The sequence below is a fragment of the Cetorhinus maximus genome, chromosome 24 (genome assembly GCF_964194155.1).
Source record: "Cetorhinus maximus chromosome 24, sCetMax3.hap1.1, whole genome shotgun sequence".
In the NCBI taxonomy this organism is placed as follows: domain Eukaryota; kingdom Metazoa; phylum Chordata; class Chondrichthyes; order Lamniformes; family Cetorhinidae; genus Cetorhinus; species Cetorhinus maximus.
In genome coordinates, this window is record NC_135902.1 from 44,499,601 (window position 1) to 44,525,290 (window position 25,690).

The following is a 25,690-nucleotide window of genomic DNA, read 5'->3' on the forward strand; positions in this document are numbered from 1 at the left end:
CTTTGTATCATCTGCAAATTTCCCGATTGTGCCCCCCAAGTTCATGTCCAAATCGTTAATATATAACACAAACAGCAAGGGTCCCAACACCGAGCCCTGTGGAACACCACTTGAGACAACTTTCCATTCGCAAGGGCATCCTCGACCATTACCCTTTGTTTCCTGTTACAAAGCCAACCTTTTATCCAGTTTGCCACATTACCCTGAATCCCATGGGCTTTTACTTTCCTGACCAATCTGCCATGTGGGACCTTGTCAAATGCCTGGCTAAAATCCATGTACACAACATCCACTGCATGACCTTCATCAACCCTTCTTGTCACTTCCTCAAAGAATTCAATCAAATTTGTGAGACAAGACCTTCCTTTAACAAATCCTTGCTGACCATCCCTGACTAGTCCATGCCTTTCCACATGACAGTTAATCCTATCTCTCAGGATTGATTCTACTAATTTGCTCACCACCGATATAAGACTAACTGGCCTATAATTTTTTGGCATTTCCTTTGATCCCTTTTTAAACAATGGGACTACGTTTGCATTTCTCCTGTCCTCTGGTGCCTCCCCTGTATCGAGTGAAGATTGGAAAATCATCCTCAGAGCATCTGCTATCTCCTCCCTTACTTCCTTCAGCAGCCTTGGAAACAATCCATCTGGCCCTGGTGACTTATCAACTTTCAAGGATTTCAACCCTTCGAGTACTTCCCCTCTCTTTATGACTATCCCATCCAATATCTCACAGTGTTCCTCCTGGACTACTATATCTACATCCTCCCTTTCCTTTGTAAACACGGAGACAAAATATTAATTCAAAACTCTTCCCACAGCCTCTGCATCTACACAGAAGTTTCCATCTTCATCTCTGATAGGTCCCACTTTTTCCTTTACTAACCTTTTAGCATTAATGTATTGGTAAAACATCTTTGGGTTATCTTTAACTTTACTTGCCAATCTTTTTTCATGCCCTCTCTTTGATTTCCTTATTTCCTTTTTTACTTTGTCCCTGCACTTCCTATATTCATCTAGGCTATCTGCAGTGCTTAGTTCTTTGTGCCTATCGTACGCTTTCTTTTTCTGTTTGACCTTCCCTTGTATTCCTCTGGACAACCAGGGAGGTCTAGATTTGGCAGTACCACTCTTATTTTTGTAGGGGACATGTCTACTTTGTACAATTAGGATCTCGCTTTTTAGTGCTTCCCACTGGTTTTCCACTGTTTTATCCTCCAGCAGTGCTGTCCAGTCCACCTCAGCCAAGTCCCTTCTCATTTCTGCAAAATTTGCCTTCCCCCAGTTCAAGACTTTTACTCCTGCCTTATCTCTGTCCTTTTCCATGGTAATGCTAAATCTAACTGAATTGTGATCACTGTCCCTGATATGGTCGCCAACTGTCACTTCACCCACTTGCCCTTCTTCGTTCCCCAAGACTAGGTCTAGAATTGCATCTCCTCTCATTGGGTTTGTCACTAATTGTTTGAAAAAATTTTCCTGGACACACTGCATGAATTTTTCTCCCTCAGTGCTCCTTGTATTGTTTGAATCCCAGTTGATATTAGGATAGCTGAAGTCTCCTACTATTATTGCCCTCTTATTTTTAGAAGCAGAAATTTGCCTACATATTTGTCCTTCTATCTCCATTTCACTATTTGGGTGTCTGCCAGTTTAACTGCCAGTGAAAAGTGACTTGGCTGTTAAGAAGAAATATAATCCATTCCTTTATTAATTCAGGTGGTGTAGGCATTGCTGACAAGGCAATTATTTCATTGCCCATCTCTAATAACCCTTCAGAAAGTGTTGGTGAACCACCTTCATGAACCGCGGCCGTCATATGGTGTGGATACTACCAGAGTGTTATTAGGGAGGGAGTAACAGGATTTTGACTTAGTGACAGTGAAGCAATGGTAATATATTTCCAAGTCAGAATGGTGTGTGTTCCCATACACTTGAATACACTTGTTCTTCTGGATTGTAGTGGTCAGGTGTTTGAAAGGTGCTATCCAAGGAGCTTTGGTGAGTTGCTCTAGTGCATCTCATAGATGGTGCATTCTGTAGCCATTGTGTACATATGGTGGAGAATGTGAACATTTAAGCTGGTGAATGGGCAGCAAATTAAGTGGGTTGCTTTATCCTGGATGTTGTCAAACTTCTTGGGTGCTGTTGGAGCTGCATTCATTCAGGCAAATGTGGAGTTTTCTGTCATGGTCCTGACCTGTGCCTTGTAGATGATGGAAGGGCTTGTGGAGATCAAGAGGTGGGTAATTCGCCACTGAATTCCCAACCTCTGATCTGCTCTGATCTATTTATGCAGCTTGTTCAGTTAAGCTGTTGGTCAATGGTAATCCTCAGGATGTTGGTGGGGTGGTAATTCAGCGATGGTAACGTTGTTGAATGTCAAGGAGAGATGGTTGCATTCTCCCTTCCTGGAGATGGTCATTGTCTGTCACTGTAGCGTGAATGTTCCTTGCCGCTTATCATGTCTGAATGTTGTCCAGGTCTTGCTACATGCAGGCATAGACTCCTTCATTATCTGAGGAGTTGCAATTGGAACTGAACACTGTGTAATCATCAATGAACATTTCCACTTCTGCCTTTTTCAGGCCATTAATAAAACAGCTGAAGATGTTTGGGCCTAGGACACTATCCTGGGGATCTTCTGCAGCAGTGTCCTGGAGCTGAGCTGATTGGCCTCCAACAATCACAACTATCTTGCTTTGTATTAGGTATGACTCCAGGCAATGAAGAGGTTTCCATCTGAATCCCATTGACTTGTATTTTGCTAGGGCTTCTTGATTCCACACAGTAAAAAGCTGCCTTGTTGTCAAGGGCAGTCACTTTTGCCTCACCCTGGAATTATGTGCTTTTGTCCATGTTTGGACCAAGGTTGTACTGAGGCTTGGAGGGAAGTAGCCCTGGCAGAAACCAAACAAAGCATCCATGGTCCAGTTATAAGGAAGTAAATGCCACTTGATAGCACTGTTAATGATGCTTTCCATCACTTTGCTGATGAATGAGGGTAGACTGATGTAATTGTGTGGATTAGATTTAACCTACTTTTTGTGGCAGGACATACCTGGGCAATTTTCTGCATTGTCAGGAAGATGCAATTGTAGCTGTACTGGAACAGCTTGGCTAGGGGTCTGGCTAGTTCTGAAACACAAGCCTTTAGCACTACAGCTGGGATGTTGTTAGGGCCCATAGCTTTTGCTGTATCCAGTGCCTTCAGACATTTCTTGATATCATGTAGAGTGAATTGAAACAGCTGAAGACTGGTATTTGTGATGCTGGGACCCTCAGGATGAGGACTAAGATGGTTGTAAATGCTTCAGCCTTATCTTTAGCACCGATATGCTGAGCGCTGCCATATTGAAAATGAGGTTGTTTGTGGAGCCTCCTCCTCTGGTTATTTGTTTAATTGCCCACCACCATTCACGACTGAATGTGTCAGGACTGCAGAGCTTGGATCTGATCTGTTGATTATGGGATCACTTAGCTGTGTCTTTAGCATGCTACTTGAGCATGCACATAGTCCTTTGTTTAAGCTTCATTAGGTAGGCACTACATTTTTAAATATACCTGGTGCTGCTTCTAGCATGCTGTCCTGGACTCCTCATTGAACCAGAGTTGGTACCCTGGCTCAATGGAAATAATAGAGTTAGGGATATGTTGTGCCTTGAGTTTACAGATTGTGATGAAATAGAATTCTGCTCCTGCTGATGTCCAGAATGTCTTGTGTGCTTAGTTTTGAGCTGCTAGATCTGTTCTGAATCTATCCCATTTAGCACAGTGGTAGTGCCACACAATACAACGAAGTGTGTTGTCAGTGTGAAGATATGACTTTTTCTCCACAAGGAGTGTGTAGTGGCTACTCCTACCAATAGTGTCATGGACAAATGCATCTGCAAAAGGGAGATTGGTGAGTATGAGGTCAAATAGCTTTTTTCTTCTTATCAGTATTCTCACAGACCCACTCTGGCAGATATGCTATTCAGGACTTGGCTAGCTGTGTCAGTAGCTGAGCCACTCTTGGTGATGGATATTGAATTCAGAGTACATTCTGAGCCCTTGCTTCCCTCAGTGTTTCTTCCCAATGATATTTAACATGGAGGTGCACTGATTCATCAGTTGAGGAAGGGCGATAGGTGGCAGTTGGCAGCAGTTTTGATTTATTCATTCATGGGTGATAAGCATTTATGGCAAGGCCAGCATTTTTGCCCATCCTAATTGACCTTGAGAAGTGGTGGTGAGCAGCCTTCTAGAACCGCCGGAGTCCATTTAATGTAGGTACACCCATAGTGCTGCTGGGAGGGAAGTTCCAGGCTTATGATCCAGCCAGTGAAGGAACAGTAATACAGTACTCAGTTAAGATGGTGTGTGACTTGGAGGGAAACTTACAGGTGGTGGTGTTCCCTGTTAATGTTGAATTTGTGCTGCATGTGTTTTAAGTTGGTAATTAAGCACAGCTGTCCCCAATTGGGGAAGGATACTCTTTTGAGTTATCAACAGTCACAGATTGCAACTCTTTTCGAGTACAATCACAGTTCTTGGTTTCCGGGAGGGGGACATGAACCCACAACCCGCTGATTCAAAGGCGAGGGTGCTATGAACTGAGCCACAGCTGACACCTCCTATGAGGGAGTCATTGCAACAGTATATAAACCAGTTCACTGGGGGTCTGGGAGAGTTTGTGATCTCACTTTGTTGTCTTGGAACTAAATCTGTTTTAAGGTACAGGCTAGCTTCAGACTGATTCTTCCTTGACATACAATTGTTGGAATTAACATTCCCATGTGTCTGCTGTCCTTATCCTTCTCATGTCAGAGATCATGGGCTTGAAAGGTGCTGTCAAAGGTAATTTGGTGAGTTGACCAGCGCATCTTATAGATGATACACACTGCTGTCACTGTGCACTGTTAATGGAGGGAGTGAATGTTTAAGGTGGTGGATGGTGTGTTGATCAAATAGGCTGCTTTGCCCTGGATGCTATCAAGCTTTTTGAGAGTTGTTAGAGCTGTTGTCATCATGGCAAATGGAAAGTATTCCATCATATTCCTGACTTGTGCTGCATGAGGAGGTGAGTTATTTACCTACTGCAGAACTCCCAGCCTCTGATCTACTCTTGTAGCCACAGTATTTATATGGCTGATCCAGTTAAATTTCTGGTCAATGGTAACCCTCCCAGGAATTTGATGGTGGGCATTCAGTGTGGTAGTGCCATTAAAAGTCAAGAGAAAATGGTTAGATTTTCTCTTGTTGGAGATGATCATTGCCTGGCATTTGTGTAGCTAAGTATGTTACCACTTAATCTAAGCTTGAATATTATCCTGGTCTTGCTGCATGTGGGCACAGACTGTTAATGTTTCAGGTCTGTGAAAAAGGTTAGCAGTCATGGACCTGAAACATTAACTCTGTTTCTCTCTCCATAGATGTTGTCACACCTGCTAAGCATTTACAGCATTTTCTGTTTCTATTTGTTAATATTATTAGGCTTGATTGTGAATAGAGCGATGGAAACATTTACCTTTTTATTAATATTAAGATCATTTGGTTTTAGGTGTCCCCCTATGTTGATGTTATACTGCATACTGTTTGTTTAGTGTGGGCCAATTCTCGATATTACAGCATCCCTGCTAGGATCATAGTTATCTTACAAGAGATTTTCAACCTCTTCATTGAGATGGTATGTATATATTTTTCATTGCATAGTACTTTTCAAACCATATGTTACCTGTCTAATCTCAATTAGACTTTAACTAATTAAGAAACAATTGCTTATGGTTTTCTTATTTGCATCATTGTTTTGGACCCAATTTAATTGTTTCATTAGCAAACAACCCTTAAATTAGTGATTCCCTTGATTCCTCCTTCCTCCCTCTGACCATGAACCCACCATCGAATGTCAAGCTGTTGTTTCCATAACAGTCACTGACTTCATCTCTTCCAGTGACCTTCCTACCTCCTAGTTTATCAGTTCTGTACAGCTCAGTTCTATGTCCTTTACAAGATCCATAAACTGGACTGCCCTAGTAGACCTATCTTTTAAGCCTGTTCCTGCCCTGCTGAACTGATTTCTTCCACCTTGACTCCATTTTTTTTTTTCTCCCCTTGTCCAGTCTCTCCCCACCTACATCCATGACTCTTCTGTTGCCCTCTAGCTTTAAAAGCTTCCCATTTCCTGGCTCTAACCATTTCTTCATCATGGAGGTCCAATCTCTCTACATCTCCATTTTCCCCCACCAGGATGGTCTGAAGGCTCTCCACTTCATCTTTCAGTGGAGGCCTAACCAGTTTCCAATAACCATCGCCTGGGTGAACATGCTCTGTCATTGAACAATTTCTCCTTTAATTCATCTCTCTTCCTCAAAGGTGTTGATGTGGATACCTATATGGCTCCTAGCTATGCCTGTCTTTTTTTATGGAATATGTGGAACATTCCTTGTTCCAGTTCTACTTACTCTTTTTCGAGTACATTGATTGCATCAGTGCCATGTCTTGTACTTGCCCTGAATTGAAAAACTTCTTCAACTTGTCTTCCAATTTCCACCCTTCCCTCAGTTTCACATGACCCATCTCTGACTCTAACTCTTTGTGAGGGGAAACAATATTTTTTTTGATTTTTTTTTTTGTCTGTGTTTTTGTAAGTTAGCACCGGTAGGGGTACCTCCTGTTGACTGGAGATTGTAACATTTTAAGGTACAAAATGTAACTAGCTTGGAAACATCAGATCCTGTCTAGGAACAGGGGTGGAACCCTGTTGGGAGATTTAAAAAGGTCACAGGTCAGCTCACTGGGCAGACGAAGAGGAGGGTTTGCTCCATGCAGCTGAAATGTTGTCATTAGGTCCATGCTGTGGAGAAGGTTAGAGCATGGAGAAGCCCAGGGAGCTGTTAGCTCTACGCTGCTATGAGTTGGGGCTTGGGGAAGCCTGGGCGTAGGGATTGCTCTGTGCTGCTGAGAAGATTGGGGTTCTGGGAAGCTCAGAAGTGCTTGTTAGCAGCAGCATAGCTGAGAAGCTGGGACCATGCCTGTGTTTAGAAGTTGGAGTGTAGCCTGGCCATCACAAGGGGACGTATTCTTGGAAGCAGGTTAGCTCAGCTGGAAAAGAGACCAAGAAGGCTGGACCGGAGAGCGGATTTGAGAGATCTGGAATAGTGCACCTTTTGGGTGAGGATTGTGCCTGTGGAACTTGGGTGGCATAGAGTTGTTGTCAGCTGCCGATCAGACTAGCTTTTGGAAGAAGAGGAGCTGAAAGACAGGTTTTTTTTTCAGGATTTTGTGACTCTCAGTAATGACTGTCGTCTGGGTGGGTTGCTAAGAAATTTTGGGAACCTGTCTTGCAGGTGTCTGTCATTTAATGTGTAGCTTGTGGTGTTTTTAACCATACTTTGCCTGTTAATTCATGTTTATTTCATGTTAATTCTGTCTATACAATAGAGTAATGACTGTTTGCTTTGTTGATTTCTTCTTTTTGTTTAAAGAAGACTGTTTTAAAACAGTGGAATCTTGTGGTTTTATTCTTAGTAAGTAATTGGGATTTCAAATTCCATCTACTTTAACAAAAAAAAGTTACTGGTCCTTAGCTGGATTGTAACAAATTTTAAGAGTCTTGCCCAGGATCATACCAAAATTTGGGTGTCTGGTCTGGGATTGTAACACTTTCCATAACTTCTCTGTCCCAATTTCTGGTGATAGGTTATCAACTAATATTCATATAAGCCCAATGACTCCCACAGCTAACATGACTATATTTCCTCATACCGTACACCCTGTAGGGACTCATTCTATTCTTCCAGTTCCTCTGTCTTCATTGTATCTGTTCCAATGATGCAACCTTCTACACTAGCATTTATGAGATGTCTTTTTTCCTCCACCAAGGATCCCCCACACCAACCCCCCCCTCACAACCATGGTTGGCAGGATCCTTAACTGTATCCACCACCACACTATTGCACTCTCACCCCTTCTTCTCCCTCCCAGAACTGTGATATGGTTCCCTTTGTCCTCACCAGCCTCCGAATTCAATGGATTATTTTTAGCACGATGCCACCACCAAACACCTTCTTCTTCCCTCCCCTTTTAGCATTCCAAAGAGATTATCCCCTCTGTGATACGCTTGCCCACTCCACAATCATCCCAACAACCCATGCCCTTTCAATGGCACCTTTTCACACAAATGCAGATGTAACACCTGCCTTTTTGTCTTCTCTCCCCAAAACGCTTTCCAGGTAAAGCAGTGATTTGTGTACTCCTTTCAATTTACTTTACTGCATTTGCTGCTCACAATATGTACCCCTCTACACTGGAGAGACCAAATGCAGATTGGGTGACTGCTTTGTGGAACGCCTCTGTTCAGTCCGCAAACATGATCCTAGCTTCTGGTGTCCTGTCATTTTTCTTCTCCATCTTGCTCTCACACTGATATCTCTGACCTTGGCCTGCTGCACTGTTACAGTAAAACTCAACATAACCTTGTCTTCTGATTAGGCACTTGACAGCCTTCCAGACTCATCACTGAATTCAACAATTTCAGACCATAAACTCTGCCCCCTATATTTTTTCCTTTCTTTGCATGTTTTCGGTGTTCTCTTGCAGGGTCTTTTGGCTTTCAGAAAGTAGCACACCTGGTGTAGGCATATAGAGCAAGAAAAGAAATGTAGAAATAAACTGTCTTCTTTTGCCCTGTAGGACTAACTCTTCTGTCATTGAATCTCTCCTGTCTTCCACCTTGTCACAGACCATTTTTGTCCTTGTACCACCCACCCCTTGTTCAAAACCTCTTACATCTCTAATTTTTTTCCCAGTCCTGATGAAGGGTCACCAACCTGAAACATTAACTCTATTTCTCTCTCTGCGGATGCTGTCTGACCTGAGTATTTCTGGCATTTTCTGTTTTTACTTCAGATTTCCAGCATCAGCAGTATTCTGATTTTTGAAATGTGCATTATGGTTTTGTTAACAATGTGCACTTATAATTTATGGTATTGTGTAAATGTACATTCAATCTGTCTGGATGCTGGACACTAATACTACATCTTAGTAATTAACACAATGAAAATCTTTTTTCTGTAGACCTGTAACTTTTTGAATCCAGATGAGTTAATGAAAGGATTACAGGGGGAAATAGAGGAGGTGCTGGAAACAATCCACCTGACAATATCTGTCTTAAGGAAGCTTTACCAGGTTTATGATCATAACCGGTCAGAAATGCACACATTCTTTAAGGTACTGTACATTCAGAATGTTTTACATTGACCAGTTTTCAAACAAATTTGAATACTTTTATGCAAGTATTGTCATTGATTTACCTGTTCTAATCCTGTAGCAAAGGTTTCAAGCCTGGTATCTTGTGTTTCAGATAGAAAAAGGCACTGGTGTTCATATATTTGCATAATAGTTGAGAGAATGCTATTAAATGTGTATCTGATTGTTACAGAAAAATACATTCCTTCTATTTTAGGATAGAGAACCAAAATACTGGGAGTTCCCCTCACATCTTGTGTTTGCAAGGTTGGACAGATTTATGCACCGATTACAGACTATTGAGGTACTGTACTTTGCTTTTCATTCCTTTCCAGGGCACAAGAGTGCAGAGCACTGGTATGTCATCACATTGAGTAGTGAGACATAGGTTATTGACCACAAGGACATGCCTAGTGAAGAATTAATTTCATTACTTTCCCCCAGAATTAGATCATTAGAAAGTGAGACCATCTATGCAACTGTCATTCTTCTTTTTGAATGCTACTTCACAAATGGTCAGATTTACCTCCCATATGATTTTTGACTGGGAAATTGAGCATTGAAACTCAAGATATAACTCTGTACCTCCTAATTGTTGCATGAACTGTATGAGGACCACCACTAGTTGCAATGGCAAAGACACCTTGCATGCCATGATACTACCTGATACTACCTTAAAATGTACCTGAGCATCCTAGTAAATGTGTCTTCTGTATCTCCATTTCACTGTAGATGCATTGACATCTGCTGTAGCCTGACTTACAAGCAGTACGAAAGTCTGGGATAACTCATCCTGCTTGCTGTTGAGATCACCATGATATTAAACTTCTATGCTACCAAACCTTTCCAGGCATAGGAGACATGTTAGATAAACAAATCTGCATTTTGTCTCTCTGGAAACTTAATGACATGTTTGCCATACCTTTTATCACTTTCTTTGTACAAAGCAGACACTAACTGGTGAGAGCTTTGACTCTGTGATAGCATTCTCTCTTGCAGTCAGTGATTCAAGCCTTACTCCATAGTCGTGAAGCAATCTAGATTGACAGTTCAGTGCAGTTGTGAGGGAGTGCCATCTTTTGGATGACACGTTGAAACTAGACCCTGTCTCCCCCTCAGGTGAATGTAAAAATATTCTGTGCCTATGATATGAGAATTTTCCTGGTGTCCTAGTCAACCTTTATTACTCAACATAAGACAATAAAAACAGATTAAGTGGTAGCCATTAATCACATTGTTTGTGGGAATCTTATTTTGTGATATTTTGCTTTGGAGGTAGAAATAGGCGGTCTTAGAATGGGCACGTATGAGGTCAGGATCAAATGTGACACCAATGTTGTAAATAGACTGGCTTAATCTCAGACTGTTGCCAGGGAGAGAGGTGAAGTTGGTAGCTAGGGAATGGAGTTTGGAGCGGGGGCCAAAAACAGTGGCTTCTGTCTTCCCAATATTTAATTGGAGGAAATTTCTGCTCATGCAGTACTGGATGTTGGATAAGCAGTCTGATAATTTAGCAACTGTAGAGGAGTCGAGAGAAATGGTCGTGATGAGGTAGAGCTGGCTGTCGCCGGCGTACATGTGAAAACTAACTGATGCAAATTATCGCTCAATGCCACATGCTGAACAGTGTTGCACTTGAAAGAGAAATGAGCTTCAGCTGAAGGATGCTGAGTCCAATGAAGCAGCAGAGCTATATGAAGAAGGGAAGGACTTGAGGATTTAACGACTGGGCTTCATTAGTATTTCCTGGCACTGAAGCTGGTGCAATGGATATTTCTGCCGGTGGGTGGAGATCAAAATTCGAGAAGGGGTGGTCAGACCACTACTGGAAACCCATTGGAACTGTCACCAGCAATGTATGTAAAGAATTGGTGGTGGAGGGTGTCACTGGATTTGGAAATATCCATGATAGGGGTAGGAGGATGCCTGAGGCAGGGGCCAGGAGGATCAAGAGTGTATGAGTGACACTGTAGACATCCAAATGGAAATATTCTACTTATGAAGTTCCATCTAATGATAAATCTGAAGCTGCTGGTATGACTGTGTCACGTAATGATGATGGTAATATATCATAAATAGTTCTAATAGGTAATGGTGATGAAGATTTGAATGATTATGTGAATTGAATAGTTATCACTTTACCAAATAATAACAGTTATCAAATTTTGTTTTATACAGGAGATATTTTCCACTACTGTTGAGTTCCTAAAGCTTGAAAAAATTGAAGCAGGCGGGGTTAGAGGAAATTTCCTTGGCCAAATGGTGCAGCAGATCTATATAGAATTTTTAGAAGTTATTAAAATCTTTGCTGAATGCACATACAATGCTTTGGATATAGCAGACCACGTAAGGAAAATTACTGAACTGAGTAATGTAATGCTATTGTGAAAGTATTTTATCTTGTTTAAAACAATATAAGCATCAGTGATTATTGATCCTAAAATGTTTCATAAGTGTCAAAATTGGAAGGAGAGCAATATTGCTACTAATTTTGATAATTTCACAGAGTGTTCATAATTATAGCCCATTGAAAGACTTTTCTTAATGTTTTTCAGTCTTTGAACTTTATCCTACATGAAGTCATTACAATCTTAATTCAGAAAATAATCTTTATACTTAGACATTTTCTACCAAATGAAGAGAAGACCTTGACTCAAGCATATTTGACAATCCCATTAAAAATACAACTTTGCTACAGATTCACATATTCAAAGTTGATTTTTTTTTCATTGCTACTTGCCCACCAAATAACTTGTCCCTTGCCACCTCCGGTATTTCCACATTTTCATGAGTGATTAGAATAGGTAAGCTTGACTTGCCACTCTGTGTTGTAGAAGCACAGCCTTATACAATAAAGGCCACATGCCACCCTAAAAAAGAAACTTAGAAACACTAAATATGTCTTTTAAAAATTATTCATTGCATTTTTGTGTGCATTTCAATGACTCAGCCTCCACTGCTCACCGAGGAAGAGAATTCCAAATACTAATGACCCTCAGAAGAAATTCCTTCCCATTTCCATCTTAAATGGGAGATCCCTTGTTTTGAAGCTGTGCCCCTTTGTTCTAGATTCCCCAACTAGGGAAAACATCCTCTCAGCATCTGCCACATCAAGCCCCCTCAGAATCTTATGTTTCAGTAAGATCACCCCTCATTCTCCTAAACTTCAATGAATATAGGCCCAACCTTCCCTCATAAGACAAACCCCTCATCCCAGGAATCAACCTAGTGAACCTTCCCTAAACTGCTTCCAATGCAAGTATGCCCCTTTTTAAGTAAGGTGACTGAAACTGTATACAATACTGTAGGTGTGGCCTCAGCAGTGCCCTGTACAGTTACAGTAAGACTTCCCAATTTTTATATTCCATCCCTCTTACAATAAAGGCCAACATTCCGTTTGCCTTATTATGACACAGCTGATGGTAAAGGCTGAGTTGTTCAAATCCCAGAGGGAAACTTGAGACAACTGTCATAACCCATTTTTGCAATTTGTATGTTTCGAGACGCAGGCTTTGAATTTAGTAGTAATAAGACCACCGAGTCTCAAGAGGGTTTTTATAAAACTAAAGTAAACATTTATTAATACAAAGATTGTAAACACATACATACATCTACAAAATTACTACTATAGTAACTACAAAAATCCCATAATTAATTTGACACTCCGTTAAATCCTGGTAAGGCAACAGTAAATCTTATAGATTTAAAGAAACACCTGGCAGAACACACCCCTGGACACGCATTCAAAATGAGTATCTTTCAGCTCTGGGTCCTTGCAGACAGACTTGAGGTTTACAAAGCTGGAGGCTTCTCACACTTGTTGGATCTTAAAATGCCTCTGCCTTACACACAATCTCTCCTTTTATACATATCTTTCTTTTTGAATGTAAATTTTCCATTGTATCACTAGGCTTTTAATTTTACCTCCTCTAACAATAACATCCTTTCATCCCACCAATTTTATTAGTTAGCTGAAAAAAAGACACATTGCTTGGCATCTTCTAGCTAGGTGCAAGGTTTCACCTATTCTTTTGAATGGTTTATTTAAAAATGCAAATTTCCCCCTTGACATCTGTTTCTAAACTTCCTCATTCATCTAATTACAATTTCAAACCTACTTCTTTCTATATATCAAAGCCTCTGGACCAGCTGACTTTAATCCAATTAAGACACACGTAGACACCACTAAACTCTCTTTTTAAAAAAAATAATTTCCAATAACATTATAGATATTAATCTCTTCATGACAGCCTTCTTAGTTACTTGCTGTACCTCCATGCTGACTTTTTGTGATTTCATGTGCAAGGATACTTGGATCCCTCTGTACTGCAGCATTTTGCAGTCTTTCTGTATTTAAAAAATATTCTGCTTTTCTATTCTTGCTGATAAAGTTGACAACCTCCGACTTTTTCACATTACACTCCATTGTCAAATTTTTGCCCGCACATTTAACCTACCTATATCCCTTTGCAGGCTCTTCGTAGTCTCCTTGCAACTTGCTTTCCAACCGATTTTCACATTGTCAGAAAATTTAGCTGCAATAGAGCTGGTCCCTTCATTCAGCTCATTAATATAGATCGTAAATAGGCCCCAGAACTGATCCCTATGGCACTACACCAGCTACAGTTTGCTATCCTGCCTCTTATTCCTGTTAGTTAGCCAGTTCTCTATAACCCCCAATACCAGAAGCTCCTATCTTGTGTGGCCTTTTATGTGTCACCTTATTGAATTCCTTTTGGAAATCCAAATACACTACATTTACTGGTTCCCCTTTATTTACTCTGCCTTCTACATGCTCGAAGAACTCTAATAAATTTTGCCAAACACAATTTCCCTTTCAGAAAACAATGTTAATCTTGCCAGATTGTATAATGATTTTCTAAATGTCCTATTACTACTTCTTAATAATGGATTCTAGCATTTTCCAATGACAGATGTTAGACTAACTGGCATATAAGTTCCTGCTTGCTGTCTTCCCCCTTCTTGAACAAAGATGTTGTATTTTGGTTTTCCAATACATTGGGACCGTTTCAAAATCGAGGAAATTTTGGAAGATTACAAGCAATTACATTCACTATCTCAATAGCCAATTCTTTTAAAACCTGAGGGTGCAGGCGGTCAGCCCTAAGCCCCATTAGTATTCCTGTTGTTTTTTTTTTCTCTAGTGTTGGTGGTTGCTTTAAGTTCCTCTTTCATCTTTTGCCTCTTGATTTTTTTTTTACTATTCTTTAGACTTTTTTTGTCTTCCGCTGTGAAGACGGATACAAAACATTTGTTCAAAACCTCTGCCATTTCCTTGTTTCCCATTATTAATTCCCCAGTCTCACCTTCTCAGGGTTCAATGCTGCATTGAGCTACTCTTTTTTTTTCCCTTTTTATATACTTGCAGAAGTTTTTACTGTTTTTAAAAATTATTTCTTGCTAGTTTTCTCTCCTACTCCAATTTTCCCTTCTTTGTTCTTCTTGTCATCCTTCACTGGTTTCTAAAACTTTCCCAATCTTCTGGCCTCCCACTAATCTTCGCATTATTGTTGTTAGGACCCTTAGTCTTTGCAGTATCCAGTACCTTCAGCTGTTTCTTGACTTTATGTGGAGTGAATCAAATTGGCTGATGACTAGCATCTGTAATGCTGGGGACCTCCAGAAGAGGTTGAGATGGATCATTCACCTGGCACTTCAGGCTGAAGATGGTTGCAATATGTCAGTCTTGTCTTTTGCGCCAAGTGGCCTCTTTTCTGTGCCATAGAATCATAGAACCAGAGAAATTTTATGTGCCAGGAATTCACCAAAGTTCTTCAAACAGCACCTGCCAAACCCATGACCGCCACTATCTAGAATGACAAGGGCAGCAGATAGATGGGAACACCACCACCTGGAAGTTTCCCACCAAGTCACTCACCATCCTGACTTGGAAATATATTGCCTTTCCTTTGCTGCCATTGGGTCAAAACCTCCTGGAACTCCCTTCCTAACAGCACTGTGGTTCACCACCACCTTCACAAGGGCAAGTAGGGATGGGCAATAAATGCTGGCCCAGCCAGCAAAACGCACATCCCATAAATGAATTTAAAAAAAAAAAAGGCACCCCCCATCATTGAGGATGGGGATGGTTGTGGAGCCTCCTCCACTTGTTAGTTGTCTAATTATCCACCACCATTCACTACTGGATGTGGTAGGGCTGCAGAGCTTAGATCTGATCTGTTGGTTGTGGGATCACTTAGCACTGTCTATTGCAACCTTCTTCCACAGTTTGGCATGCAAGTAGTCCTGTGTTGTAGCTTCACCAGGTTGACCCCTCATGTTTAGATATGCCTGAAGTTGCTCCTGGCATGCTCCCCTGCACTCATTTGAAGCAGGGTTGATCCCCTGGCTTGATGATAATTTGGGGGGTGGGTGGCAGGGCGGAATATGCTGGTTCATGAGATTATAGATTATGCCTGAATACAACTCTGCTGATGGCCTACAGCACCTCATGGACACCCAGTTTTGAGTTGCTAGACCTGTTGAATTTATCCCATTTAGCATGATGGCGGTGCCACACGTTTGAAGGTATACTCAATATGAAGGCGGGACTTCATCTTCACAAGGAATGTGCAGTATACCAATCCTGTCATGGACAGATACATCTGTGACAGGTTGATTGGTGAGGACAAGGTCAAATCAGTTTTACCCCCTTGGCTCCCTCACCACCTGCTGCAAACTCAGTCTAGCAGCTTTGTCCTCCTGCAGGGCTCGGTCAGTAATGGTGTCACTGAGCCAGTCTTGGTGATTGAAAAGTCCCCCACTCAGTACATTCTGTGCTCATTGCTTCTTCTAATTGGTATTCAGCATGGAGGAATACTGATTCATCAGCTGAGGAATGGGGGTAAGTGATAATTGGAAGGAGATTCCCTTGCCCATATTTGATCTGATATCATGAGACTTCATGGGGTCTGGAGTCTATGTTGAGGACTCCCAGGGCAACTCCACCCCTAGCTACTGGAAGTTGCCTCTTAATAACCCTTCCTAGCCACAACCTCTATGCATGGTCAGTAGGATCCCTTTGTTTTTGGCCCAAGCAGCACATGATCAGTGTCAGATTAGTCTCAAGGGTGATGGTCACCTTACTGATGTCACTTCCCATTAACTCCTGCCTGGTTCCCTAAGATGTCGGTCATTTATGGGAACATCCTTCTCATCATAGCTTTCCCTGTTATTTTATTAAGCTTATAGCTTTTCACTGAGATAACAAGGCACCGCAAAATAATTTGTCTGCTTATTTGTGATAAGAGGATGTTTGGTGTCATTTCCTAATGATTGATGCTATGGGCTCATCATCCCAAAAGATCTAATTGAACTTTCCAGAACATCTAAGATGTATCAAACAGTGTTCAACAAAAGTTTAAATGTAACTTCCTAATGACTGCTTATGTCTGAATGACGTTTTTTTTTAAAAAAACTAAAAGTCCAAGAGGTACAAATCTTAACCTAATTCAGCAATTACAAAATTATTACAGTACATATAAAGTCAGTGCATAGAAGTGATTAGTGTTAAAGCTGAGGTAGCAAGATACACATTACAAAGTAACATTCAATTAATACAAGCTCATAAGAAATGAAAATCACAAAAGCTACATAATAACACTAGTTCCAGAAACTGGTTACAAAACCACAGTAATGCATAAGTCTGTTACATACTTTAAAGCACTTTAAGTTAAAAAGCTAAAACAAATTGAGACGTAGAACTCTAGTTTGAGACCTAGAACTATTTTATTTTACACAATCGGCTTTTGAATGGAATGCAGCGTAAGTGTCAAACCACTTAACAGCGCCTATCTCTGCAGCCTTTGCTTTGACAATTGAACTACAAGTGACCTCTCATTTGTCCTGTAATCAAGCCATAAAATGTAATAGTGGGTTTTCTGTAACATTTGGGAGAGAAAGGACTAGGATCGACTGGGAGAGGAAGAAGGATTGGGAGGAGGGCCAACGAAGGTGTCGGGGGAATGATGTTGGGAGTGGGGGGGAACAGGGGTGTTTGTGGGGGGAGAACAAAAGTCTCAAAGGGGGTAATGGGAGAAAATGGCAACTGGTTGTAGTTGTAAGGGGGGAGGGTGTAAGGGAAGGAGATTGGAGGGGGCAGAACGAGTGTGGGGGGAGTTTGGGGTGGGGAAGGAGTGGAGATGGGGTCTGGGGGGCGCAGAGGAAGGATTGCGGAAGGAGTAGTAAGGCTGGAGGAAGGACTAAGGGGGAGGGGAGTCTGGGGGGCAGGCAAGGGAGAAGAGTTGCATGGGGTGAGGGAGGAGTTTCCGGGGGGGTGGGGTATGTCCAGGTGAACGTCCAAGGGAGGGCTTTGGGTTCATGACTGCCACCTGGAGAGCAAACAAACAGAGGGTGGGCATGGCATGAGGGACTGTTGAGAATGATCAAGGGCAAAGTGTGGCGGGAGGGTGAGGGTTTGACAGTATCGGTAGAAGGGACAGCGAGGGTGTCGGTGGGGACTCGGAGGCAGACAGACCTGGGGGTTGGAAGGAGGTGGTCGGGGACATTAATGTGGATGGGGGTTAGGATTTTTGGGAAGGAAGGGAATGTGCATGTTCGTTCCTTCACTGGTAGCTTTCCACTTTGGCATGCAGATGCTAATGTTGGAGTCATACTGGAACAACTTGGCTGGGGCCACAGCTAGTTGTGGAGCACAATTTTTCAGAACTACAATCAGGCTGTCATCAGGGCCTATAAACTTTGCTGTATCCAGTGCACTCAGATGTTTATTGAAATCAAGTGATGTGAATTGAATTGGCTGAAGACTTATCGGTGATTCTGGGGACCTGGAGAGGAGGTTGACATTGATCATCCACTTAGCACTTCTGGCTGAAGATGGTTGCAAATGCTTTAGCCTTGCCTTTTGCATTGCTGGGCTGGGCTCCCTAATCTTTGAGGATGGGAATGTTTGTGGAGCTTACTCCTCCTCTTAGTTGTTTTAGTTGCCCACCATCATTCATAACCTGTAGAGCTTAGATATGATCTGTTTTTTGTGGGATCGTTCATCTCTCTGTAGCATACTGCTTCCATTGTTTAGTATGCACAAAGTAATCTTGTGTTGTAACTTCACCAGGTTTGGCACTTTATTTTTATGTATGTGTGGTGCCGCTCCTGGCATGATCACCTATACTCACCATTAAGCCAGGGTTAGTCCCCTGGGCTTTCTGGTAATGGTAGAATGAAGGATGGCTTGCCATGTAATTACAGATTGTGGTGGAATACAATTCTGCCACTACTAAAATCCTGAGGTGCCTTTTGGATGCTCAGTTGCAAGTTACCTCTGTTCCCACTTAATCCGTTGAAAGTGTCGCACAACACGAGGCAGGGCATCCTTGCTGTGAAGACAGGACTCTGTTTCTTGCTCAGTCATCTCCAGTCAAGTCTGCTTGGTTTCTGAGCCAGTTTTTCTCCTCCCATTTGTTGGGAACATAATGTCTCTGTGGGCCCTTACAGCCTAGAGCATGATGCCCAGGGATACTTCAGAAAACCATGGTTGAGCATTCCCTCATTGAGATTCCATCACTTCCCAGTTGTAGAATGGATCAATTCTATCCCCCACAGGATTCCCTTCAAAATCTGAAGCTTTAAGTGAAGGCACTTATCAGCCTGCCTGCTCCAATTGGAGAAGACACCAAGTGGGAAGTTCATGCTGTGGCTCAGTTTAAGAGCCACTGAAAACCCCACTGCTCAAACTCCCTGATGCGCTGTCAGCCTCCCCAACTTCGAACAGGTTGAAATATTAAAAAAGTATTTATAACTATTTTATCATTAACTCCTCCTGACTTCGCCTGTTTGTCCCCTATATTAGTGAATCTTTATTTTCCAAACTTCTTCTGACCTTTCCATGCTAAGCATCAATGCTGCCTCATGTTCTGCTCGGGTGAATTCTGAGATAGTCTGTATTATCTCCTGATTAATGGATTAAGCAGCTTTGTATCGACCATATTGTTATCAATCCTCCAGAAATATGCCTACTCAACAATTAAGCTATTGTGACCCATAGTAAAATATATCTTACGCAGATGCCATGTGGAAAAAAATCTGAATAAGTTTCTATCTTGTCAATTCTATAGATAAATATTTTAGAGTGAAAAAAAAAGCTGCTAAATTTTGAATTGATATTTTCAGGCATCATTGTAATGAGTAGTTGTTAGAAATAAATCATGCAAATTTCAACCTCTGGAAAGATTACCCATATAATTTGCCCCAATGTTTAAAAGATATGTAACCTGGATTTACGAAAATACTATATATTTGGTTTTCTGGTGAATCTAATTGAGCCCAGAAGGAGGTATGAAGCTGAGATCTTAAAGTCCCCAGCCCTGCCTCAGTCCATTTGCTGCTGAAACCCTCATGCATGCATGTATTTGCTACCTCCAACCCCGGTATTCCAATGTTCTCCCATCTTCCACCCTCAAAAATTTATACTTATGTAAAGTTCTACTGCCCATATCCTAACTCGCATCACATCCTGTTCCCTTATCACCTCTGTGCTTGGCACCGAACTTGGATCAAGCCCAGCAATGCTTCCATTTTAAAATTCTCACTCATGTTCAAATTACTTTGTGCTTTGCTATCCCTATCTCTAATCTCCTTCAGCCCCACAATCCTCTGACAAGTCTGTATTCCTTCATTTCTAGGATCTTGTTCATCCTCCACTTTCTTCTCTCCATCATTGGCTGCCATGCTTTTAGTTGTCTAACCCCTAAACTCTGGAATTCTGTTCTATCTTTTCCATTTATCTTTTCTTTTGGTAACCTTCTAATGTTGGCTCACTGTTGAATTTTGTCTGATTGTGCTGCTGTGCAGTGTCTTGCATGTTTTCCTACATTAAAGACCTCACCTCCACCATGAGGTCGGAAGTGAGGCTGTTGCATTTTCAATTCCTCAGGCACTCAAGCGGCCCATGCCCATGCAGCAAACCCTGAGCAATATTTATGCTTGGGCTGATAAGTGGCTAATAAAATTTACACCACACAATTGACAGGCAGCCACCATCTCCAACAAGAGAGAATTTAACCATCTGCCTTGACATTCAATGACAATAACATCACTGAATCACCTACCAAAAACATCCTGGAACTGACCATTGACCAGAAACTCAAATGACTAGCCATGTAGATAAAAGCAAAAAAAACTGTGGATGCTGGAAATCCAAAACAAAAATACCTGGAAAAAAAAATCAGCAGGTCTGGCAGCATCTGCGGAGAGGAGCACAGTTAATGTTTCAAGTCTGAGTGACCCTTCAACAGAACTAAGTAAAAATAGAAGAGAGGTGAAATATAAGCTGGTTTAAGGGTGGGGGGTAGGGTGGGGGGGGTGGTGGGGGTGGGGGGGGTTGGGGGGGTGTGTGGGGGTGGGGGGGCTGGTGGGGGTGATGGGGGTGGGGGTGGGGGGGGTGGGGGTGTGTGGGGGTGGGGGGGGTGGGGGTGGGTGTGGGGGGTGGGGTGGGGGTGGGTGTGGGGTGTGTGGGGGTGGGGGGGAGGCGAAGGAATCAAAAAAGGTTAAAAGGTAGAGATAAAACAATGGATGGAAATACATTTAAAAATAATGGAAGTAGGTGGGAAAAGAAAAATCTAAATAAATTATTCGAAAAAAAGGTGGGGGAGAATCGGAAAGGGGGTGGGGATGGAGGAGAGAGTTCATGATTTAAAATTGTTGAACTCAATATTCAGTCCGGAAGGCTGTAAAGTGCCTAGTCGGAAGATGAGGTGCTGTTCCTCCAGCCATATAGATACTGTGGCTACAAGTTTTAGTTGTCCTGGTCAACTACATATGCAGTAAATGCCACCAAATGGAAAAACTTGAGGGCCATACCTTGGAACTTGAGCAGCAGCTGGGTGTCGCTGAGGAGCACACACGAGGATGAGAGCTTCATGGATATCATGTTTCAGAAAGTAGTCATCCTGCAGCTTGCGAAAGAGCAGGCAGAGGGACTGGGTGGCTGTCAGACAGACAAAGGCATGGCAGGCAGTGCAGCAGACCCCTAAGGCCATTCCACTTTCTAACAGGTACTCCATTCTAAGTACTGATAGGGGAGAGGGTTCCTCTGGAGAGAGCAGTAAGTGTTATGACTAGAGCACCATGGGTGACTCAGCTGTCCAGGGAAGGAGGAGAAAAGACAGGAGAGCAATAATGGTTGCATGATTCTATAGTTAAGGGAACAGGCAGGTGCTTCTGTGGTCGCTGGCGTGATTCCAGGATGGTATGTTGCTTCCCTGGTGCAAGGGTCATGGATACCACCGAGCAGCTTCAGAGTATTCTGAAGGATGAGGATGCACAGCCAGAGGTCGTGGCTCACATTGTTACTAATGATATAGGTAGAAAACGGGATGAGGCCCTGCAGGCTGAGTTCAGGGTGTTAGGAAAGAGATTAGCAAGCAGGACCTCAAAAGGTAGTAATCTCTGAGTACTTTCAAGGCCACGTGCTAGTGAGTATGGTAATAGGAGAATGCACCAGGTGAATGTGTGGCTGGAGAGATGGTACAGAAGGGAGGGTTTCAGGTTTCTGGGGCATTGGGACCGGTTCTGGGAAGGTGGGATTTTTACAAGCCAGATGGTCTACACCTGGATGGTACTGAGACGAATGTCCTTGCAGGATGATTTGCTAGGTGTGTTGGGGAGGATTTCAAACTAGATTGTCAGGGGCATGGGAACCTGAGGGTAGATTCAGATAGGACAAATTCAGAGCAGGGAGCTGGAGACAGAAAATCAGTGGGTGACTCTGAAAGACAGAAGGAGCAAAGGTTAAAAGGTTTACAGCACAGGAATTTGGCAACATTAAAAAGGTATTTAAATGCAAAACCGATGAGCTGAGGGCACAGATAGATACACGGCAGCATGATATTATCGCTATAATGGAAACTTGGCTTAAAGATGGGCAAAAATGGCAGTTCAACATCCCTGGATATAGAATTTTCAGGCAGGATAGAGAGGGGCCTAATAATGGGGGGTGTAGCATTATTGGTTAAAGAATCAATTCCAGCTATGAAGGGGGGGTGGGATGATATACTAAATGAATCATCAAATGAGGCTATGTGGATTGAGCTCAGGAATAAAAAGGGGGGCAGCCACACTACTAGGAGTGTACTATAGACCCCCAAAATAGTGAGATGGGGATAGAAGAGCAAATATGTAGGTAGTTTTCTGCAAAAAAAAGGGCAAAAATAGTTGGGGACTTCAACTACCCTAATATCAATTGGGATACGAACGGCGTGATAGGCACACAGGGCATAAAATTCGAGACCTTTTTTAGCCAGCACATAAGCCTAATGAGAGGGAGTACAATTCCAGATTTAGTCGTAGGAAATGAAGCTGGGCAAGTGGATGAAGTAGCAGTGGAGGACAATTCTCCAATGATTGCAGGTCCAACAACACTCAAGAAGTTTGTCATCGTCCAGACAAAGCAGCCGCTTGATCAGCACCCCACCCACCACCTTAAAACACTCCCTTCACTATTGGTGCAGAGTGGAGCAGTATGTATTATCTCCAAGATAGTCTGCAGCAACTTACCAAGTATCCTTTGACAGTGCCTTCAAAATTCTGGACCCCTTCTGGAAGAACAAGCAGGAGCATTGGGAATGCCACCATCTGCAAGTTCCCCTCCAAATCTCACCATCCTGAATTGCATCTGTATTGCCATTCCTTCATTGTTTCTGGATCAAAATCCTGGAACTCCCTCCCTACCGGTACTGTGGTTTTACCTGCACCAGATGGACTGCAGTATTTCAAGGAGACAGCTCATTATCACCTTCAAGAGCAATTAGGGATGGGCAAAAATGCTGGCCTTGCCAGTGACGCCCACACCCCAAGAATTATTAAAAACAAAGTGTAAGTTGTTATTGTTCATGCTGACTTTATGAACTGAACTATTGGGAGAATCACATGTAAACCCTTTAGCTAGAAGTGGCATTGACCTTGAGTTATGTTTATTGCATAGGGAGGAGACATTTGTTTAGAGAATAACCTTTGTATTCTATTCATATTTTTACTGTTTATTACTAGATATTTGTACAAGCATCATTTTGATTTTTTTTGGATGTATTTACATAGAGATTTGAAGAAGACTATGCAGTGTTTCAAAGCAAGATTGATGATTTTGACCGAAGGTTGGGAATGATCATTTGCCAGGGATTTAGTGACTGTACAAGCATTATATCTGCTGTGAAGGTAAAAGTGGATTATGAATAAAGACTATGCATAAAATAAAATTGCACGTTTGCTATTACAAATAATTTGTTTGTCATATGGTATGTAAGGTTCAATGGAGACCATGCCAGGAACAGCACCTGGCATACCTGGAGAAGCTACAACTCAGGGCTGAATATTTGCATGCCAAACTGCCGAAGTAGCATGTGACAGACAGAGTTAAACGTTGGATCAGATCAAAGCTCTGCAGACCTGCCACATCCAGCTGTGAATTGTGGTGGGCCATTAAACAACTAACCGGAGGGGAAGGCTCCATAAATATCCCCATCCTCAATGATGGGGGAGCCCAGCACATCAGTGCAAAAGCCAAAAACTGAAGCATTTGTTAACCATCTTCAGCCAGAAGTGCAGATTGGATGAATCACCTTGGTGTCCACTTGAGGTCCGCAGCATCACAGATCAGCCAATTCGTTTCACTCCATTTGATATCAAGAAATGGCCGAAGGCACTGGATACTGGAAATGCTATAGGCCCTGAAAACATTGATAGTAGCAATGAAGACTTGTGTTTCAGAACGAGTTGCACCCCTAGCCAAGCTGTTCCAGTACAGCTACAATACTGGTATCTACCTGGCCACGTTGTAAAACTGTCCACAAAAAGCAGGGCAAATTCAACCCAACCAATTATCGCCCCATCAATCTACTCTTGATCATCAGCAAAGTGATGGAGGGTGTGTGGATAGTGCTATCAAGTGGCTTTTACTCAGCAATAACCTGCTCACTGATGCTCAGTTTGGGTTCTGCCAGAGCCACTCGACTCCTGACCTCATTACAGCCTCGGTCCAAACATGGACAAGAGAGCTGAACTGTAGAGGTGAGGTAAGTGCGACTGCCATCGACATCAAGGCAGCATTTGACTGAGTGTAGCATCAAGGAGCTCTAGAAAGTGGCAAGTAACATTTGCACCACACAAGTGCCAGGCAATGACCGTCTCCAACAAGAGAAAATCAAAACCCCCCCCCACCCCCTTGGCATTCAATCGGATTACGATCACTGAATCTCCCACTATCAATATGCTAGGGGTTACCATTGACCAGAAAGGGACCAGGACTAGCCATATAAATACTGTGGCTACAAGAGCAGATCAGAGGCTGGGAATTCTGTGACATGTAACTCACTACCTGACTCCCCAAACCCTGTCCACCATCTGCAAGGCACAAGTCAGGAGTGTGATGGAATACTCTTCACTTGCCTAGATGAGTGCAGTTCCAACAACACTCAAGAAGCTGGACACCATCCAGAACAAAGCAGCCCACTTGATTGGCATTCCATCCACAAACATTCACTCCTTTCACCGCAGACGCACAGTAGCAGCATTGTGTACCATCTACAAGATGCACTGCAGCAATTCACCAAGGCTCCTTAGACAACACCTTCCAAACCTGCGACCTCTACCACCTAGAAGGACAAGGGCAGCAGATGGATGGGAACACCACTTGCAAGTTCCCCTCCAAGCCACATGCCATCCTGACTTGGAGTTATAGCTCTGTTCCTTCACCGTCACTGGGTCAAAATCCTAGAGCTTCCTTCCTAACAGCACTGTGGGTAAACCTACACCACATGGATGCAGTGGTTCAAGAAGGCTGCTCACCACCACCACCTTCTCAAAAGGCAATTAGAGATGGGCAACAAATGCTGACCTAGGCAGCAATGCCCATGTCCTGTGAAAGAATTTAAAAAGTACATCTCCATGGGTCATTTCTCCTTTTCTACACTGCTACTATGAATTCTTTTAGCAGTGTCAACATACTGATGAGCACTGCTTACTTTTTGCTTGCTGTCCATCCTAGGCTGTGTTAGATTGCAGTACAGAAAATCTTCTTACTTGAGCAGCTGACCCTCTTTTATTGAAACTAGAATTCTGTGGCAGGATTTTGGGAGCTCAAATGAGTGCAGGACCTGCGATGGGTGGGCGCATAATTTCACACCATCCGCAGGCGTGTCGGTTTGCTGGTATCATCCTGCCCTGAGCCATATTTTGAAGCCTGCAAATGGCAGGTAATTAAAGGGCTAATTAAGGACCCTCACCTGTGTTGACTGGAATTTATCATTTTATGACATAATGGACTCCACATTGGCTTTGACTGTTGGGCCAAAGCAGCGATCGTTGGTTGCCCTTTGGAGGGGTTCCTCCTCCATGATCGTGGCCAGGTAGTTGAGGCCTCTTTCTAAATTAAATATTTTCACCTTCTCTTCAGAGGGTGACTCCATTGTGAATTGTTCTCTATT

General features: G+C 42.6%; 1 protein-coding gene across 1 annotated transcript in view; it reads left to right on the forward strand.

Annotated features, from left to right (window-relative positions):
* LOC144699540 (dynein axonemal heavy chain 17-like) overlaps positions 1 to 25,690 on the forward strand; it is a 785,608-nt gene that overhangs the window by 70,687 nt on the left and 689,231 nt on the right. The window contains 5 exon segments of the mRNA XM_078570587.1: positions 5,548 to 5,673; positions 9,063 to 9,215; positions 9,451 to 9,537; positions 11,412 to 11,579; positions 23,307 to 23,423. Of these exon segments, the coding sequence (XP_078426713.1) occupies positions 5,548 to 5,673; positions 9,063 to 9,215; positions 9,451 to 9,537; positions 11,412 to 11,579; positions 23,307 to 23,423 (651 nt within the window).